The 21109-nt window shown below is 39.2% G+C and overlaps 1 protein-coding gene across 8 annotated transcripts in view; it reads right to left on the minus strand.

Annotated features, from left to right (window-relative positions):
• Nucleotides 1-20854, minus strand: part of ktn1 (kinectin 1) — a 69196-nt gene extending 48342 nt beyond the window's left edge. For 5 of the 8 annotated variants that reach the window (XM_012967916.3, XM_012967911.3, XM_012967915.3 and 2 more), the window contains exons 1-2: nt 20623-20853; nt 963-1536 (exon numbers count right to left, since the gene is read on the minus strand). In XM_012967916.3, coding sequence (XP_012823370.2) covers nt 963-1491 — 529 coding nt within the window. In that variant the 5' untranslated portion in view covers nt 1492-1536; nt 20623-20853. 8 annotated transcript variants of the gene reach the window in all.
• Nucleotides 20855-21109: the final 255 nt, after the last annotated feature.

Below are 21109 nucleotides of genomic sequence, written 5' to 3' on the forward strand. Positions count from 1 at the left end.
GCAATCAATAATTGCAAATGTGGGTATGTTACACTATTCAGTCGATACCATTCAGTATTCAGTTCTTGGTAAAGGATTTAGTATTTGGCCAAATCCAAAATAATTATATGTACAAGTTCCTATCACTCACAATATACATATAAAGAGTTTGTACAGGCCTTCCCTCTTCCTATACTATACAGACGGTGATATACAGAGAGGCCTATTGCCCCTTCCCTCTATCACAATCAATTCCTGTTTAAAAACCTCACCGCAGATTGTGTATGTGCCCCTCTGGTGCAACTGTAGTTTCTTTTGTATAGTGTATATGGGGGGTTTCATGCTGCTGAGATTTCCTTAAAGGGGTTGTTCACTTTTAAAATTAACTTTTAGTATGATGTAGACATTGATACTGAGACAATTTGCAATTGGTTTTCATTTATTATTTGTGTTTTTTTATTAGTTAGCTTTATGTTCAGTGGCTCTCCAGTTTGGAATTTCAACAGCAATCTGATTGCTAGGGTCTTAATTACCTTAGCAACCAGGCAGTGGTTTGAATGAGAGACCAGAATATGAATAGGAGGGGGCCTGAATAGGAAGATAAGGAATAAAATGTAACAATAATAAAATTGTAGCCTCAAAGAACAAGAGCTTTTTAGCTGCTGAGGTAATCCATTTAAAAGCTGATAGATGTATAAGAGAAAAGCAAATATTTAAAAACAAAAAAATAATAATAACCAATTGTAATGTTGCTAGAAATAGGACATTCTATAACATGGTTAGCCTAAAGGTGAACCACCCCTTTAACAATTATGAATGGCAAATATGTACTGTTACCAAATGTCATCAAAACAAAACAGCACCAACACAGAGAGAAGGAAATAAACTGCCCTACAAGAGATATACAAGATGCAGTTGTTACAAGTCAATTAGCACATATTTACAGTTAACAGAGGTTACGCATGGCACATTGAAAGAAATACCTCTCCCATTCTTTTGCTTCTTCTGCCCTGCTTTCTTCTTGGATACTCCGGTATCTGGTGGTGGTGGTGGTGTTGGCTGTTTGGTAACTGGAACAGGTTCAGGTTTCTTACTAGGTAATTTTGTTCCATTGATTTCCTTGATGGCTTGATCCTCAATTGGTTTTGAAGGTTTCTTGTCCTTTTTCTTTCGTTCCCTTATATTTCCAAAAGACTCTGGCGAAACAACAGGAGTGGGGACAACATGTTCTTCCTCACTGGAGAGAGCGTCCACCAAATCAAAGTCGCGCATGGCTGTTTCAGAGTCTGATTCATGCAGGTTGCCATTCTGAACTTCTTTCTTCTTGTTCTTTTTTTTGTCTGTTTTCTTTTTTTCTATCTTGACAGGAGGGGGCTTCTGGTCTTTCTTCTGTTTTGCAAGAACCTCATCGTAAGAGGTCTCTTTCATAAAAAGCCAGAAGAAGAGAAAGATAACCGTAATGACCACAGAGGGGACCAGGACAATAAAATATGTGGACTCATAAAACTCCATCGTGCTTCCCTTAAAAGTTCTCTAGTATTACTGTAGGTTCTGTATCTGAAAAAGGAACACAAAGAGCACACGAATGAGTCAGGGAAAACACTTTTTGTATGACGCAATGAGCAATTACTTCACGTATGCATTAAGACATACATCTAACAATTAAATGAGTTAGACTTGTGACAAATACCTGAGAATAAGAAAAATTAAGTTTTCTTTTAAACAATACTTAAATTCCATGTCTCATTTTACTAGTATACAAAATAAGTAGGGGTGCAACGAATACCCGGCCTTTTTTTTTTTTTTTTTTTTTTTTTTTTTTGAAGGATTCGGTTTCGGCCAAACCGGCAAACTTGTCGGCCAAACCGGCACCCTGTCAAGATGTTGCTGAGCAGGCCTTATTAGGAAAACCCCAGGTCCCGAGCATTCTACATAATGGGTCCCATAACTGTAAATATCAAACATGACATTTATACAGACTGACAGTATTTTGTCCCTGCAATATAAAAATACTGTACCATCAACATTTGTTAACATTTTCCAAGGTAACCCACATTTAATCAATAAATAAGCTTTGCATTCCAAAAATTTGTTTAAGAGTCATGCACCTCATTATAATTAATACTTTAAAAAATAAAAAATTGTTGGTGAACTTTGTATAAAATACTTGCGAAAAAAAGCTTTAGTTCTTAGTTGTTGCTCTGTGTGCAACCAAATGCAGCAAACCTGCTGAAGCTTTTTTCCTATTTTTTGGATTTCTACAATTATAATTAATACTTTCTACTGTAGAAAGAAACTTCCCATTATTAAAGTAGATTATGTGGATCTGCTTGAAACAGCAAAGGGAACCACTTTTGAACCCCAACCCAATAAAACATAAATATACAAAAATGAACATATGCAGGAAATCTTACGTTGGCACACAAACCTACACCACACCCAATGGAAAGCTTTGACATTTAGATGCAAAATTAAAGTGTGCCGCACATGTTAGATGGATGATGATTATAGAAGCAATATTTAGCATTAAACACACCTACACATTACTACTACTACACTAAAAACCATTCCAGTTTCTATTCAAATGCACCAAGCCATGAAGGCACCTGGAAGAGTGGAATGAGGCTAACATACACGTTTCACATCTCCCTTTGTTACCCTGACAGCACCCAACTCTTTTAAGTCCTTGAGAAGATGTTTGTGCAATCTCTGTTATCAAAGGGATTTTTTAATAGTTAATTTTCATAAGAGCTTTCAGTTGCTACAGAAAATCTATCGGCATAATCACATATACGTTTGCTAGGCCAGCACAGAATGTTTCTCACCCTGCCGAGTTCCTTATCCCCTGTTTGTCTAGATGAGCTGGCAGCATGGGCTATTAAAATAATAAATGAAAGTGCTTCTTAAGAATTCAGAAATACCACACCCTTAGTCTGTTACTTACTAATAATAATAATATGGTGCTGTGTCACATATATACAAAACAGAAGCTCAAAAACCACTTGTAAATAAGTAAAAAAAGTTTTTACATTTATTTCAATCCATTAAAAACAACAAAGCAACCCCCTACATGCAATGCCTAACGCGTTCCATGCATCAGTAAAATCTAGGGACACAAAATCAGGGTTCTGCTGCACATATAAACTTTTTTCCCTGATATGACTGTAGCCTTCCCTAATAGCCTGGCTGTAGTCATCTGCCATATACTCCTTCAAGTCATGCTGTATTCTAAGGGCAATGACACACAATATGATTTTAGGCTTTTTCTAGCTAAACTTAGATTAAAATGCCCAAATCTACTCCGTTGCACCCTATAAGTATCACTTGGAAGTAACAATACGAACGTTTTAACAATTACTACAGGGAGACATCTTGCCAGTTTATAATAACACCAAATAATATGCACTGTGTCTATACACGTGATCATCTGGATAAGCCTATTTACAGGGGATAACGATGTTAATCAGGATTTGAAAATCTGCAATATTGTCCATGAATCTGTCGCCAGTCAACAGGGGAGTTGTTTTAACAAAAGCAGCATAAAGCGGCAGATATGAGTGCTTAGAAACAGTCGCTATTGTGGGACTTATCATCTTCACTTAGACAAAACACTCCTTATTCACAGCATAGTTTTCATTTCGCGTCCACGTCAGCCCACACCGTTGACGTGCATTGCTCCTTACTGTCTGCATGTATGCATATTTCTTATTCAGTTTCACAAAAAAGCATTACCTATAATGCTATATCTTGCAATTTCCACAATTCAATATCATTTTCTAAGAGAGCCACTTCAAACTTTAGTGCATATAGGACAAGTCTAGTCATTATAATTTCTCAAGTCTTTCTATTGCCCATCTTTCAGACTGCGGTTGGCTTTTAAAAGCAAATCAGAGGGAAAAAAAAAGTGTGGGTTAGAAAAACTTAATGAGCAGTAACTCAGCCATCATGAAATTCTTTTCCTCTTCAGTTGATTACCCTGATCCAATCAGTCTGTTTGCTGAACACCATAATCTCAGCAGTCCAAAAGCCCTCTAGGTAAATACTTTCCATTCTGTGGCGGTTACTGCTGCTGCCATATGTTGCTGTGTTTACAGGGACAAGCCCTATTAGTATGAGAGCAAATGAAGGGCAGTTCAGTGTAAGCGGTCCAACTTTCCAATCATTTATTTACCCCTAACTAGCAAAAGTACTATATAAACACCAAGTCTGTTAAGGGGAAACTTGTGCAATTTATAAGCAATATGATCAAACCAAAGTGTGATTATATTGTTTACTGCATACACAGAAAATTCCAAGGCATGATTTTATTTATTTATATGGTGCTGCCATATTACCTGCTTCAGCAAAAGCATTTACCCAGTAATATCAGGAGCAATATCTAGTGTGTTACTTTCCCTAGCATATTCAAAGGAGAACACAAAATACTATAATGAAATCATACAGGAACATTTTCCCCTCCTATTAGTGATTGTGCACTTTGACCCAGAACTTGCTTGTTAAGGTTACAAAGCAAAACTGGCTGCTAAACTCACCCAGAAGTGCAGACTTCATACACAAAAGCTTTCATGATTCGAACTAATAGGCAAGAAGTACAGACATTTTACCATTATTAATCATTCCTTTATTCCATGTATGATTTTAGGGGGCAGTTTACACATGTATACATCATTCTACCTGTTCATTTCCTAGCATTGGTGGCAAATTATGCATTTTTCCCCCAGCAAATAGGGTAATTTTTTTAAAAGGAGATAAAGAGCTCTGTATAAACAACCCCAAAGCAGCAGCCTATGTTAGGTTTAGAGAGAAGAAGCAGATTATTACATACAGGGCATTTATTTTTTACTACCTACTACTTTGCAAACAGTGACTTTGCAGGTAGGTAGCGCTAAAGTCTTAATTATTTTATTTTCTTGTTTAGTACAAGAAATAACAGAAACATAAATATGTCTTTATTAAACCAAAAGAATGTTTCCCACAACTTCTATTACAAAGTTCATGTTAAAAACATTTCCCCCTTAATAGAAAAAAATCTATTGCAACCTTTACATTTCATGGTTTTACCTGCTGAAGTGTTTTCAGCACTGACCACATTTGTTTGGTTATATTTATGCTGTTCTCACTAAGGCTTATATCTAACATTTCTCTGTAGGTATTTCACATGGGGCAGAAACACCTGGTGACATTCATGTGAATGCCAGTCACAGCTCATACAGGTGGTTAAGGCTTTGGGCTTGGTAATGTATGCAGTTTCAGGCCGAACATCACTTGCCAGTAGTGGCGCTGTGTGCTTACTGCTTACAGGCCATTTGCCCAGTGTTAATAAAGGACCACCAGTCAGTGTTTGACAGGCATATGGATGTATAGAGCATTTTTTTTAAACAGACATTTTAAATTTGCTCTCCTTTTGTAAGGGATAAGCCTTTCAGTGCCAAGGTCCTTCATAGCTTGCCATGTCATATCTTGTATCAAGTGCAAATGGACATGGAGTCATCTTAAAAACGTTGCAACACAGAATCTCTGGAATTAGCAGAACTGCACCTTATGCTGGTGCTATAAATTCTACAGTGTGTGCCATATAATAGGGTGATTTGCAAATTAAGCACCAGGTTTTACCACACTAGAGGGAATATAAAAAATGAAGCTGGCATCTTGTATCATGAGATATCTTTAGTGAGCGGTTTAATCTGCCTCCCAAAATAAGATGCTGAATAAAGGACTGCTGAGTAATGTAGTAAAAATAAAGAGGAATGTTCCAGGCAGAACCTTCCGGCAAGAGAATGAATGACTATTTTAGAGAACCAGGAATTACCTTTCCCTCCGCCAACTGATCGTTCATGTCACTGGCCACAAGGACTAAAATTGAACTAGCGCCACTGCCACCAAAAACCATGTCCGAGCAACAAAATTTAACAAAATTACTGAACAAATATATCCCCATACAAAGAAGGTATATTTAACAAAAAGCCTAACTCCAAGGACAGGGACAAACAGCATTAATTCCTGTGCATCATGTAAATCAAAAGGGGTATTGAGCATATAATTAAAGATTTTTTTTTGTGAAAATGTGTGTGCCTTTTATCATGGGCAAGTCACTCAGTTGCAAACACTGCCAATTTAGGTTGGATATGTGTTCATTTTATATTTTATTTTTTATTACAAGATTTTTATCACCCCATGTCACTTAAACTACTGGGACTGGCTTCATGCAAATTTCCTGAGTACCCATGTGGCAGTGCTTTTTCTGACTTACGGCCAGCCGTTTACCATGTGATTATAACTAAATAAATAAGGGCGATTCAAGAGATCATAAAATTTACTTTGAAGACTGTATAAAAACTGGTCTTTTTGGCCACCTTCACTGGTTGGCTATGCCCTCAGAGGTGCACCAGTGGAGGTCAGTATAGCCGCAGAACAGATATTACTTTCTAAGCAGCCAACTTCAATCCTATAGGCCCTATCTGCTCAATTCTGGAGCGGGACACAATGAACTTTAAGCAGCCAGCTTGGTCAAATACAACCCAACTGAAAGACCACATCTCATTTAGGGCCATATTTAAGTGCTACTAATAATAAATAATAAAGAGGTCTATTATAGCTCATAAAAAAACAATTAAACTTATGCTCTAAGTAGCAGTTAGTAACCTCTCCATGTGACATATCACAAATGAATACAAAATAACTACCATTAAGCCTACTATAATTTTGAAGCACTTTATTCTGCATACTAAATAATTCTATTAACTTTGGAAGACCAATATGGTCCTTCAGGAAAAGCAAATTAATTTTATTTGAACAGCCATAAGGTTATGGCATATCTTTGAACAATAAAAAGCTGTACAATTAAGAACACCGCCTGATGCGCCACAGTCAAATCTAATCCCCAACCCTTAGTTAAGTTCTGTCCCTTCTGGTGCATGAAAACCATGAATTATGTTTGTGTTGTAAATGTTTTTTGTCTATTGTCAACTAAGAAACCTTCTAAATATAATCATTGTTTGTTTTGTTTTTTGATGGGCTTCATAGGCAGTTCTTTAAAAGAAAAAAAAAATCACTAGTGCGTGCTCCTTACGTTCAGATGCTGTATGACAGTTGTCTTTCAAGAAATCCTATTCTGACACAAAGCTGTATGTACATTAAGACAGGCAAGAAGTAGGGGGTTAGTAAAAAAATGATATATACATTTTAATTGATTATATTAAGAAAGATATATCCATGAGTTGAAGCTTATATAAAATGTACATTTTCATGATAGTTCTACTTTAATATAATCAACAACCTTTAACCGTATACTTAATTTGATTTGAAGACACTGGTATTTAAAAGGTGGTGCATCGCTATTTCCACAGACCAGATTTTATAAATTTATAAATTTTAAAAGCATATACAGAAACAAATTAGTTCAGTACTGAACTCATAAGCGGTCATAAAAGGTTTGTTATAATTAGTCTTGTTAAGCTACATTTAGAACATAAACTGCTCAGCTGCCATGTCATTTCTCTTCGAGCATGGTATAGCGATATGAAGGTGACAATGGATGGCTGGACATATACACTAACATTTATATGTATGAAGGCATACAAAGCAATGCTAACATTTGGTAGAAGTAGCCAACAACTATTTCATACTACTTAGCAAAAACCCAATGTGCAAGTCTGCTTTTTTCAAAATCCCTAATCCTTTACAAGTAATTAATGTTGATGATTTGAGTAAGCCATTTAGTATTTTTTTTGCACAATATGGTAGTGATCTTCATCATTACCAGCTGTCGATGAAATAGGACTTCTTATATCCCAAGACCAGCCTATGGGAAAGGTATCTCAGAAACAACACTGACTTTATGGCAACAGGAGACTACTAGGCCTTAAATTTCTACAACATTTTATAGAAAAGCAGACATTGTCAAGGCAGAACAAAGAGTTAACCTTACACATGATAAATGAATCATTTTATTAACAAATACTAAAACACACAACCCTGTTAATTATATAATGTAGCCCTGCTATAGAATATTAAAATATCCAAAGCAACCTTAAGCTTAGGCAAGTAAGCTAGTCTGGGGCAGGGCTGATGCAAGTGTTGAACAATCTGTTATCCAGAATGCTCAGAACCTGGGATTTTCTGAATAAGGTATATTTCTGTAATTTGGATCCACTTACCTTAAGTCTTAAAAAATATTTAAGCATTAAAGTGTTACAAATACATTATAAATGTATTTCACATGCTATATATTATTTTTATGTATACAAAGTTTGTTTTGTCCAAGTATTCAATACAATTTAAAATCTATTAATTAGACAATAATTACATTACAAAATATTTTATTAAGGTGTTATGAAATGATCTGCCCTTTTGGACATAACACAAGACAGAGAGGATCATCATTTTCCTGTACATCACATCAAAGGTCCCCAAAGTGGCCTTAGTAGCATGCAGTGGATGGGGACCAAGCCTAGGGATCAGATGAGGCCACGTACAGTTATAGGACCTGTTATCCAGAACGCTCTGAACCTGAGGTTTTCCATAATTTGGATCTCAATACCATAGGTCTCCTAAAAATCTTTTAAAGATTAGTTAAACTCCATAGAATTGTTTTGCCTCCAATAAGGACTAATTATATATTAGTTAGGATCAAGTACAAGATATTGTTTTATCATAACAGAGAAACAGGAAATCATATTTTAAAAATTAGAATTATCGGCTTATAATGGAGTCTATGGGAGATGGCCTTCCCGTAATTCTGAACTTTCTGGATAACGGGCCTCATACTTGTATATTAAGGCAGGGCTTTTTGCAGTAAAGAGAAATGTTATTGACACGTTTGCTTATCTGCAAGCTAGCTAAGAGCTTGGGGCGGACACTATTTTGGGCCACAAAGGGAAAGGCCTGAACTCAATTTCTCAAATTCATTCTAAAGCAGCGGGTTCTCAACCTGTGGGTCGGGGACCCTTTCACAGGGAAACACAAATTATGTGTTGGGGGTCACCACAACATGTATTAAAGGGTCGCGGCATTAGGAAGGTTGAGAACCACAGTTCTACAGGGTACTCAACCGGTGAAAATGTACAATGTTACGTAGGCCTCTGGAATGTTAGTTCTGTCCAATCAATATGACCAAGATTAAATGAAAATGTACAGGCATTGGGTTCACCAATTTGCAAGTAGCAGAGTGAGACGGGTGGTGTGTTTTCTCATCCCGTCGCACCATTTTGCCCAAGGTAACAAAAATGCAGGAAAAATGCCATGTAAAATAATAAATGCACTTGTGATTAATTACTCTTCTACACAGCTAAACAGCAGGTTTTTGCCTGTCTCACCCATGTCTGTAAATACCTTGCAACAAGGCCTAGCCTGCACATTAACTTCCTGCTGCCTCCCTCCCTCCTCACTAGACAGCATTCTCTGCAGTGAAGGTTTTACATTCCTTTTGTGTTTTGCTTCAGGGCAATTTTAGTTTTCATAGTGAAGGTTAAAGATGACTCAACAACTACCTCGCCATTCAAAAATATTTATATTGCACTGCCAGGCAGAGCCTTTGAATTGGCAGCCATGTAAATGCCAGCAAGGGGCTGTGAAATCCAGTACATTTCCATTGCCGCTTTGCAATTAAGTCAGTGGATCGGATAGTTGAAAATGAAAAGACATGATATACGTAGGTTTCCTAGTAATATCAGGGTTACATAACTTTGGAATGCATGCAAGTTTTTCCCTTGACTACTAAGAAGCACCTATCATAAGAAAATGTTTATAAATAACAAAGCCAGCACTCTGGTTGGGGGTAACAATACTATTTTGTCCAAAAATGTTTGTAGCAAGCACAATACTTAAAACAGAAGGGAGAGAGCTTCCAGTGCGGATGGCCATGTTTGGTGACACATGCTCACAATGAACAAGTCTTCCATGACGTCACACGCATGTGCTTGAATGAGTGAGCTCAGACTAAATGCTTATACTCCCTACATGGCTGCCCACACCAGGTGGGAACTCCCAGTGCAGGCAGCATATCGCAAAAAAGCATACATCTAAGGTGTGAACAATGGAGAGGCTTACACATGTGAACAATACAGGGACTTACAGCCTAAGGTGTAAAAAATGCAGGGGCCAGTTAATCTCAGTGCTGATACCATTTAAAGTTAACAAAGAAGTAAGCAGTCACAGCAGCCAGACAGATAGGGGGGCCACAGGCCGCCAGTTGGACAGCATTGATCTATATGATTTTGTGAGCAACAGAAAAGTCACTCTTCCATCTACAAGATATATATGTAACAGAGGCATTTACAATAACTGGGTGGGAATCTTAAGTACAGGGTCTCTAAATGGCTGACAAAACAGCATAACAACAGATTGGGAACAAGCCTAAATGGGAAAATGGTACACTAGGTAGACCCAAGGAAAATTAACCACGTCCTGTCTCAGCAAGAAAGTCCTATAAGAAGTGTAAGAACTGCAGGGTCAGCATTCACATTCTCACAAGACAGTTCATATACACATGGTGAGTTTTGGATACGTTATATAGTGTAACAGTTCTAGCAACAATCTCTCAAAATGTATGTGTTGGGATCAATAGTAGGGGCTACCAATACAATTTAACTGAAAATGTAGATGTATGCATACTACATGGTTGTGTGTAGGTTTGTGCAATCATTTTTATCCTGTAAAGCAACACTTTTTATGTGCAATACAATGGAAACATGAATACAATGGCTATAAAATACATTTTTGTTGAAGGGCTTTCCCTTTCTTCAATAGAAGTAAACAACTCCAAGGGTTGGCACCTGTATATATGATAATGATTTCCTTTGCAATTCAGTCAGATGACACAATGTTGCTAGGAAATCAAAACCATGTCAGCCAAAAATCAGTATGTGTGGTAAGCTATTAAGTGACAAAGAGAGAGGTGCCACTTCCTCTGAGTTCCAATTACTTGACTTGCTGCAAAGTGCAGTTGGCCAATCCAATATGAGAAGCTCCATTTTGCATGGAAACTGGAACATGAGTAGGCAGCTTATTTCTTTATATTAACAAAGTTAAAATGAATGACTCCAGTGCAGCACAAATTGTAACCTTTGGCACTGTTCTTTAGTAGCCAATAGAATAGATGTGCGTCCTGCAAAACAGGCAAAAACGAATACAGGTATTGGACCCCTTATCCGGAAACCCGTTATCCAGAAAGCTCCGAATTACAGAAAGCCCATGTCCCACAGACTCCATATTAATTAAATAATGCAGAATTTTAAAACCAATTACCTTTTTCTCTGTAATAAAATAGTGCCTTCTAATTGATCCCAACTAAGATATAAATAATCCTTATTGAATGCAAAACAATCCTATTGGGGTTAATTATTGTTTTATTGATTTTTTAGTATTGAGGTCCAAATTCCGGAAAGACCCCTTACCCGGAATACCCTTGGTCCCGAGCATTCTGGATAATGGGTCCTATACCTGTACTGCAAAAGCCTCACTTAGAGGGGGCCTTTCTAATTTTCAAGCATGCTTTGTACCAGTATGGATAATGGGACTGCTGCAGAGTTAGAATGGAGCTGCATTCATAGCCCACATGTATAATTTTCACTACTTTCAGAGACATAGGGGCACATTTATCAATGTACGATTATGTCTGAATACTAAAAATTCATATTTTTTCTAAGCTTAAGAACTGTGCGTATTTTCTGCGACTTTTTCGGAATTCATTCAAGCTTCAGAGTGCCATTGAGTCCTATGGGAGGCTTCCAAAATCATGCACAGAAGGATCAAAGTCAGAAAGGTTTTCGCGCAGTTTACGATCGTTCGGATACAAAATCTTGTAACTTTCAGGATTGTACCAAGATATTTTCGTACAAGCATGATGCGACTTTTCACAAACTTAACGCACATCAGAAACTTTCATATTTAATGCGAATTGTCGCAAATCGTACTCGTAATTCGCACTTTAATGAATTGGCCCCATAATGTGTCCCCTGCTTATGTCACACAAGAGAATGTCCCTGTATCTCCCAAAAAGAATAATAGAATTATATTCTTCCAAAGGAGACCAATATCAGTTTAACTTGATTTATGTTGGCTATAAGCGTCTGAGAAATTGAATTAACCATTCTTTAAGGATAATGCAAGGAAGCTGTTCAGTGTGACAGCAGCCTAATTTCTAATTGACGGTTTCCAGTTATAAGGGGGTTCTAGAAAGCTCTGTCTTATTTATGAGTTACGGAATGGATGTTAAAGGCAGATTAAGAAATGAGCGGGTTGGCTTTTGTAATGCAGAGGTGTCTATACAGGGTGCAAATAGGAAAACCTGCTCAGAGCCCAGCATAAAGTGAGGCCCCATAGAGCAGTAGCGAGACATGGGGCAGTAGGTATAGTAGGAAAGGATGGAGATGATAGTCTTAAATTTGTCCGCATCTAGTAATTCATAGCAAACAATTAGATGTCTATTTTCAAACAGCTGACCTGAAAATGCTACCTCCTGATTAACCAAATTAGCTATCAAGCCATCGACAGCAGTTGTGCCCAGATGTATCAACATAGCTCCTACTTTCAGTGAAGTTACCAATCGGGATCTACCAGCTCACTTTAGACAATGACAGAAAAGTGTTTAGGCAATATATTATATTACATGCTTTCAGTATTACTACGGTTTAACTCTAGAACATGGGTGACGAATTGGAATCCAGTAGGATGGACATGTGCCCTCCATGGGATGTAAAAAAACATGACATCATATTAATACTATGCTAGACCAAATACATGCGTATGAAATATATGGCAGATAATAATGAATGGTGGCACCAGTTTAGAAAATACATCAGGTATTTCTGCAAATGTTCCATGCTTTTCCCTAATATTCATTAAGGACAAGTAATTTTTTTTTTTTTTTTTAAATTACTCAGAACAGTCCCCAGAATAACCTATCTTTCCCCCTGCATCCAGATTTATATAATTTCTCTATTACAGCCACTTCACCTAAAGCTCTTTCATCGACTTCTTTGTCTAGCATGAATCTTTGCTCCCTTTTGCTCTGTGAGCACTCCTTCCCTCTCTGACTATGATGACCTCAAAGAGGTGCTTACTGGGCATCCCTGATTGATTTTAATTGAAGCACCTCTTGGAGGTCTTCATAGTCTGAGATGAATGTTAAGAAAGCAAATGGAGGCGGAGCTCAAGGCTAGACAAGGAAGTCAGTAAAAGAGATACAGTTCAGATGCTTTTAATAGAGGAACAAAATAAATCTGCATGCAGGGAGAAAGTTATGTTATTGGGGGACATTTAAGATAAAAGGCTTACGTATCCTTTCCAGGGGTGGGCAAACTTTTTGGCTCACGGGCCCCATTTACTTACCCCCGGGCCGGACCGGGCCAGGGCGGGCAGGGCCAGGCCAGCGTTACGCCCCCTTCGTCTCTTTAATTCCGGCCCGCCAATGACACCAAGTCTCGCGTGATGAGACTTGGCGTCGGCGGCGGGCCAGATTAAAAAGGCCAAGGGGCCGGATGTGGCCCGCGGGCCGTAGTTTGCCCACCCCTGCTTTAAACCATATTCCCTCTATATATTTAAGTTTATGTTCCTCTGCTGAGCAGTAAAGCACGTCTTTCAGCGTGCAAATTTCACACACAACTGTAAACCAAACATAATGTTTACTCGCCACTTAAAAGAAATCTGTTAAACATACACGAAACCAGCCATGCTGCTTCAGGGTTAAACATGTGTTCTGGAAAATTAAAAAAACTAAGCAAATACAGCTCTTCAAAACAGATATCTTTCTATTTGCATGTTTCTACTACAGTATTCTCACTCGCTATCTTCCGCTCAACTATAGAGTTTGTTACCTGATTTAGGTATCTGTACCCCAATTTCTCTAGGGACCATGTTGGTTTCAACTGGGCTGGTCTGAAAATTTTATACAATGATAACATACCCAGCACTCACATGATCAGACATACTGTAAAATGAATGGATCTTTTTTCCAGTAGACACCCCATTTTAGAGATGCCAAATTAGCTATCAAGCCATCGACAACAGTTGTGCCCAGATGTATCAACATAGCTTCTACTTTCAGTGAAGTTACCAATCGGGATCTACCACTTCACTTCAGTTCACTTTAGAACTGTCATAGAAAATCTATTTCACCATACTGAGAGAAAACTATTATTTTTCTATGAACAGCACTAACTTTCCAAGTCATTGTATTTTCAATGTGAATAATTAGCAGTACCTATAGCTTAATACTACAGTACATTTCCAACATTATATACATACATACATATATATATTTTTTTTTTTTTTTTTTTTTTTTAAACTATATGAAGAGTATATATTTCTTTCACTAAAACAATAAGCAGAACACATTTTCAGCACTGACTTTTTCACCTGATTAGGGGTTGCATTCCTGCATTGACATTCCCCCCAAAAATTATCAAACTAATTGTATAGGCAGTTTCATTTCAAGAGTAGATTCATTCACCCTGTGAGACAGTAGATAAATATGGCAGTATTCTGGCCTGCGTGCTGGGAAGTTGATGTTGTCTATGTCTGATGTCTGCAAGGGTCCCATTTATATGATCAATCTTTTGGCCTGGGGACGACCAGTTTGATTTTACCCACCCACCGCATGAATAGCCAATTTAGTGAAGTTGCCAGTAAGGCAGAGTTCTTCCCCATTTGGCCAGCTTTACTAACTCTATAGAAAAGCCACAAAAGAAACATTGCAATTTTTATATTATCAATCTCTACATACCTTTGCACATTACATTACAACTCACTGCTTTATCTAATGTTACAAAATGATTAAAAGCGTTAAAAAAGCGGCAAGAATAAGTGCACAAGACCTACACAGAGTGAAGTTCAAGGGAGAAAAGCAAAATTGAAGTATGCACACTCAGATACAAACATTTTCTTTTCCTGATCCCGATATAAAGCATTTAAAAGGGGAGGGGGTTGATTTTCTGTACTTTAGCCTGAGTTATATTGCAAACAGGAGGCACACCTTTGGGTGTGACCCACAAGGGAGTGGAAAAAAGGATAGTTAATAAAGCAAGCTTAACCACAATACAGCTGTAGACTTGCAATATAGGTGCAAGGCTAAAGAGAGGTTCAAATAAAAAAAAGAGACAGCAAACAAATTACTATGTCGATATTTGTAATAGATCAAGAAAAATGTGAGATGAATTTATCAGAAAAATGTTTATGTGGAGACTGGCATGTACGGTCTCATTTCTCACAGAAAGCACTGTAGAGGGAGTTACTTCCTATTATAACTAATGAGAATAAACTAGGAATATGGCACCCTTGTGCATGATGATTTATAGAACATAAAAGACACAGAACAATTTAGGCCAATATAAATGTACATGCATTGTCTTTACATCAATTGCCTGATTTAGCCCAATTTTACTTTACGAATGTCTCTGGATTTGTTTGGAGTCACTTCCAGACTAAAGACCAATCACTCATACAAGGCAGGATCAACTTCAAGGAACAATTATGATTCTAGCTAAATTGAGATTGAAGCAATATACACACACATATATTAATTATACTGTCCCAAATGGTTACCACAGGAGAAAATAAAAAAAACCTTGCCCATATAAACATGAATGCAGTCATGGCTTCCTGCTGCATATATCATTACAACCAGAACATTTCTACCCACATAATGATGGACACATGAACTAAGAGTACACAATGACAGTGAGAAGCAGACACCTGGTATTGGTCACATTCCAGCACACGTTTGGGCTGTCATATAATAGCCATCCATGATGGATGTCCTATCCAAGCCATCCTCGTGAAGCCACTGGGCTTGCCATGCAGGTATTCATTTGACCTAATATATGCCCCAAATCAATAGGCTGATTAGGCAAATATCAAATGCTCAAAATATATTTGTAGTTATGGCCAGCATCATAAAGAGAACAAAAGCATTGCATTTAATCCATTTCCCTGTAAAAATACAAAGTGACAGAACAAAGCCACTAAAACTGTTTAGGGGGCATGTGGTAGATAAGCTCATTTCTAGGGGCAAACAAGGCAGCAAGCAATAAAAAATGATGCCGTAAAGTGCACATGGAAGTAATTGCCCACCTAAGGAGGGTGATATCAGAGTAATCCAATCATTGGGCCCTTGGGCCAGATGATCAAATTGCAACTATACGAATAGGACCCATTGGAGCAAGGACCACAGCAATGAGCCAACGCATCCCAAAATCCGTCGGGAAAATTAAACCTGCCCGATGGTCATTTGATCAATTTTAGGTGAGATATTTGTCGGGTAGCCCCCTCAGGGGTATCCATACATGGGCAGATGAGCCCCCTTACAAAAACATGGTGCCAAAAAAGCTGTGTGCCTTTGCCCTTTAAAGGCATAACACTAGTATTTATCAAAGCAGTAGAGGCAGGTGATAGCAAGGGTGGTGCCAGTACTTATCTTTGCTAATCACTGCGTACACCTCACTGCGTACAAGTCACACCTCAGTGATAAAACTTGGTAAATGGCTCACATGTATCGCTGATGTTGGAATGGGTTTAAGGGCAGTGGCGCACTATTGCTTCGGTTTCCTGAAGTCGCCTTGCAAGGAAACTGAGGGCAACTTCGGAAAAACCAAAGCGACGCATATGCCATCCCACCGGCGATTTACATTTTGCCCGTGGGATGGCATTTAAAGGAGATCAATCGCCTGCAATAGTGAAGATTTATCACGGGCGACTAATCTCCACGTGTGCCACTGCCCTAATCTGACAATTTTGTCCAAAGAGAACTGCAAGGAGTGCACAGTGGAACTGCTATTAGATGTGTTCACAGCATGCTGGGCACTTGTGGCAATTAATAAACTACACTGAAGAAATGTACTATCATTTCATATCTTCCCCAGAAACCCACTCAAACAGTCCAATCCGAGCTGGGTAACCAGGACCTGCTCCTGATAATATATAGAAAGAATTATAATGAAAATGCTAGGGCACCATGCCTCAAACTAGCACCACAAAACACACCTACTGCACGCAATGGCAAAAAAAGAAATAGTAGTTCTATATCCACATGTCTCTACTGAGCCAGTGTTAATAAGGCCTTTTAGCATAAAGGTATAAAAATATTTACTGCCCTCACATTAAAATCCATGTCTCCTGCCGGTCTGGAAGATGGAGCGGTTAATGGGAAAGGTGGATTGTGGGAACTTGTCATCTCTGTATCCCGAGAAATTCTCAGTACAACCAATCAAGCATCTTAATACCAGTATACATACTTGTGTAAGTTTTATAATTCCCCAACTAAGATGGCATCTATAATTTATCTGTGCCAACAGAGCCACTACAGACTAGTATTAATAGCAGTATCCACACACTCTGGTTACCAATGCTCTACTTCAAGGCAGGGTTTCTTGTTTCTCAGGGGTCAGCTTTGTGACCCATGCATACATTTGTTGGAAGAATTATGCACATCAATTTTTATCTCTATTGTCTACACAGTGAAGTTTCACTGCATTGAAGATCATAGAGTTCCACCCTTATTAGAATGAATGGGTACCCTGATTCCAAGCATAATGCAGCAGATGATGAGTGGTTTACTTGTACCAAGAGAAAAAAAAAATACAACACCTTGCAGCTGTACGTGACAGATACAGAGAATTCTATCTTGTAATTTAACAAGCTATACTGACTGCAAAGAAAATAGGGTTACACTAGTGCATGCACAGTTGCAGTTAACTCATGCTGGTCTTTACCGGTGAAAAAATATAGTGGAAAAACTGGAAGTGATTGCCTAGGAGAACAATAGCTTCTCATTGGGTAATCTGTTTTTATGAGCATGTAAATTACTCACTGGTATTTTTAGCTGGGGGCATCACACCGGTGTGCAAGTTCCTGAGATGGCCCCACCCAAAGAGCAACTAATTTGCATTAAGGGTCCAACCTAAAGTTATGAAGGGGTTCAGAGATTTGGGAGAATTAAAAAATTGGCAGTGAGTGGGAGCTTTGGAGCAATGTGGTTTAGAGTATAAGGCATGACAGCCAGTCAAATTTTGCACCAGGGCCCACTGGCTCCTAGTTATGCCACTGGCTACCCTTTTACCATATGCTTATCTAACTATAATGAACAGATGTAACTGAAGGAATAGGCTGCAGACCACTAGGTGTCCCACAGCATTGCAGTATTTTCTGAGGAGGATGACAGATTTGTCTGATGACCCTAACCGACTATTTTTTCTAAAAAAAAAAGCTTTTCTTCAACACCAACAAATGGGTGTTATTAATTCTCTTTAATATTTAATTTCATATTTTCAACTGCATTTCAATGGCAAAATGTCAAGTTTGAGCAAGGCAGATGGATCCCATTTTGTACTTATCCCCTATCAGTGATAAGCTTGAGCCAAGCCACCAGTATGTTATGTACTCAATTTCTAATAATTTCACTTCAGTGTAAACAAGCTTGCAGGAAGTTTAAATTCTATTTCAAAGAATATACATCCCATCTTAATAGGAAAATAGTCCTGGTAAATGTTACATCTTGAAACACAGGAAACAGCTATTGAAAGCCTGAGAGGAAGGAGGACTATGATGCAATTGTCAGCGGCCACTTCAGAGCGCTCTTAAGTCTTGGTCACAACACACTGGGCAGATTCTATGCCATGTCTACCGTTACCCTTAGCTTAGGGAATGTGTGCAAAATATCACAGCAAGCAGCAAATTGACCTACATCTGTCAAATAAATAGTATAAAACTGCTAAGTCAATATGTGCCTGACCAGTGATCATAGCCGCACCAATGGGTTTTTATATGGGTTTGCTTCTGACCAGGGGCACTCAGATTTGCAAGCCAGACAGCAAAGAGTCACACACAGTGTTCCTATCTATTTATATAAAAGAAAATTATTTTTATCTTATGGATGTAACTTTCGTTTCTGCTCAATGTATTTTACTCATGGTGCCTAAGCAGCAAACGGCACACAGAATGATTCTAAGACCCCAAGGAGAATTTGTGGCAATATCAGTGCTGGGGTGGGTGCAATTTTCAAGGGTAAGCTATTACAGTCCTGCTGTCACTCTAGGCTGCTACAGTAAGTTCTTTGCACAAGACAAAGCATTAGCTTCATAATTTTAATTGGTCTTCAGTTGCCCTTTAGTGGTCATGGTTTTAGGGACCTACTGAATTATACTTGTTTATTGAAATCTGGATAATTTCCATACTACTTAACCACATATTACTCATTCCTTCTTATTCTAAAGCTGTTCTCATTTACCAGGAAGTAGAACTGAGCCACTTTCATTTTGCTGACCAAGCAAAGCTAGAATAAACTGCATATAAAGTCTGGGTTAACCCTTCCTGGTGAAAATGAAGCACACATGGGATAAAGGAGAGAATGCTCTCAATCTAAAAGTATTCCTGCATATAAGCAGAGCCAGGTTAACAAAAGAACCTAAGCCCAAAACCTAAAGGGGCCCAACACCTAAGACAGAAACATGCAATATATAGGATACTGTAATATGGAAAACATTGGTAAGCTGCTGCCAAATTCCAGCTACAAGCTCCTACTTTTCTATTGGGCTCATTTACTATAACATCTAAGCCCCACTTAGCCAACACGCTTGATTTTCCCAGATCTCCTACAGAGGGGTCACATGACCAGCGCTGAGGTTTCTTTGGAGGAAGAGAGCAAATTCCAATTAACCTGTGCTCAGTGGACCAAGCATGGAATAAATTTTCTTGTTTGACCATGAGCACAAGACATGGCGATGGCCTTTACAGTCATCTTCCATCCATTCTAGGTTAGCTGCTGATTTCCTACTTCGACACTCCAGGTGGCGAAACTACACGTCCCAGAATCTCTATATCTTATGTGCTGCTAATGGAATGCTGAGAATGTTCCTTGTTGGACATCTGGAGCAGAGGTCTCTACACCCTCCCTGTGCTTTCCTGCCACCTACTCTTATCTGTACTGTGGCCAGTGGGTACAAGGATAAATGTGCTCCCATGATATACACATTGATGGGTGAATGAAGGAGTTGTAGATCAGCAACAAATGGAGGTTTTCATTCTGCTCAATCCTAATGTAGCTGTACCCTTCATACTACAAATCCCAGTAGGCTGCTGGGAGCTGTAGTTGAGAAACAGCTGCAGACATGATATGCCATGTATTGTTGTATTATTAATTAGCCCTATACAAGTGAAGCGGGCATGTGTCCGATTTAAAGGGATGGTCTGGCAGCCCTCCAGCCCCCCAGGAGAGAATGCCTCCCAGGCCCTATCCAGTACACTGAGCAGGTTCTAGGGGACACTGTCCTATTTCCCAATACACAGCAGGTTCTAGCGGACACTGTTCTGTTTCCTAGCACAGAGGAGGTTCTAGAGTGGGTGCTGCAATTGGGCGAGCTGCACTGATTGAGAGGTGGGTGTGCGCCGGGCCGCGGCCATCCCCCCTATCCCAGGGAGCCCCAAGAGGCGCCTCGGTAGCCTGACTCGCATTCCAGCAGGGGCATGCTGGGAGATGTAGTTAAAGGTCCCAACATTTCCCGGTTGCTCGGAACTGGGGATCATGGGCCTCGCCTGCATGTGAACGCAAACATGGTACCGATGCCCGAAGCATGGCAATCACAAAAGCTTCCCTGCCCCTCAGTCACGGTGTAGCCACACGGGCCGAGAGAGCCCGCAGCAGCCCATACTCACCGCCTATATACCGCCTATGGATCACTTCCCCTCGGCCCGCTACGCGCTGGATGTGCGGCCGGTCCCCCTCTTCTCATTCAGATCCCTTACCCAGGAGGAGGAGAAGGAGGGCCGGGGAGAGGCGGAGGGAGGGGCCGGCCTGGAGTCAGAGGCACGTCCGCGACGTGTCCATAAGCCGGCCTCCTTCAGCCTGTCCCTCCCTCCCAGCGCCAGGCCGGGAATCCTCCTCACACATAACCTGATTCTGAGAGGATTGGTGCTGCCATATACCTGCAAACTCTTACTGAGCCATTGGCTACTGTCTCGGCAAAGGAATGCGCAGCTCATATATTTGAAAAAAATAAAAATAAGCCCCTGGTAGCCGCCCCAATGCGCAATGTCCTCATCTATATCAGTTTATCAGTGTATTTTACAACCTCAAGTACAGTCATTATTAGATTTTCTTTCATATCCCACTGAATTGCTAAAAATAAATCACATTAACTCT

This window comes from Xenopus tropicalis, chromosome 8 (genome assembly GCF_000004195.4).
Source record: "Xenopus tropicalis strain Nigerian chromosome 8, UCB_Xtro_10.0, whole genome shotgun sequence".
Taxonomy (NCBI): domain Eukaryota; kingdom Metazoa; phylum Chordata; class Amphibia; order Anura; family Pipidae; genus Xenopus; species Xenopus tropicalis.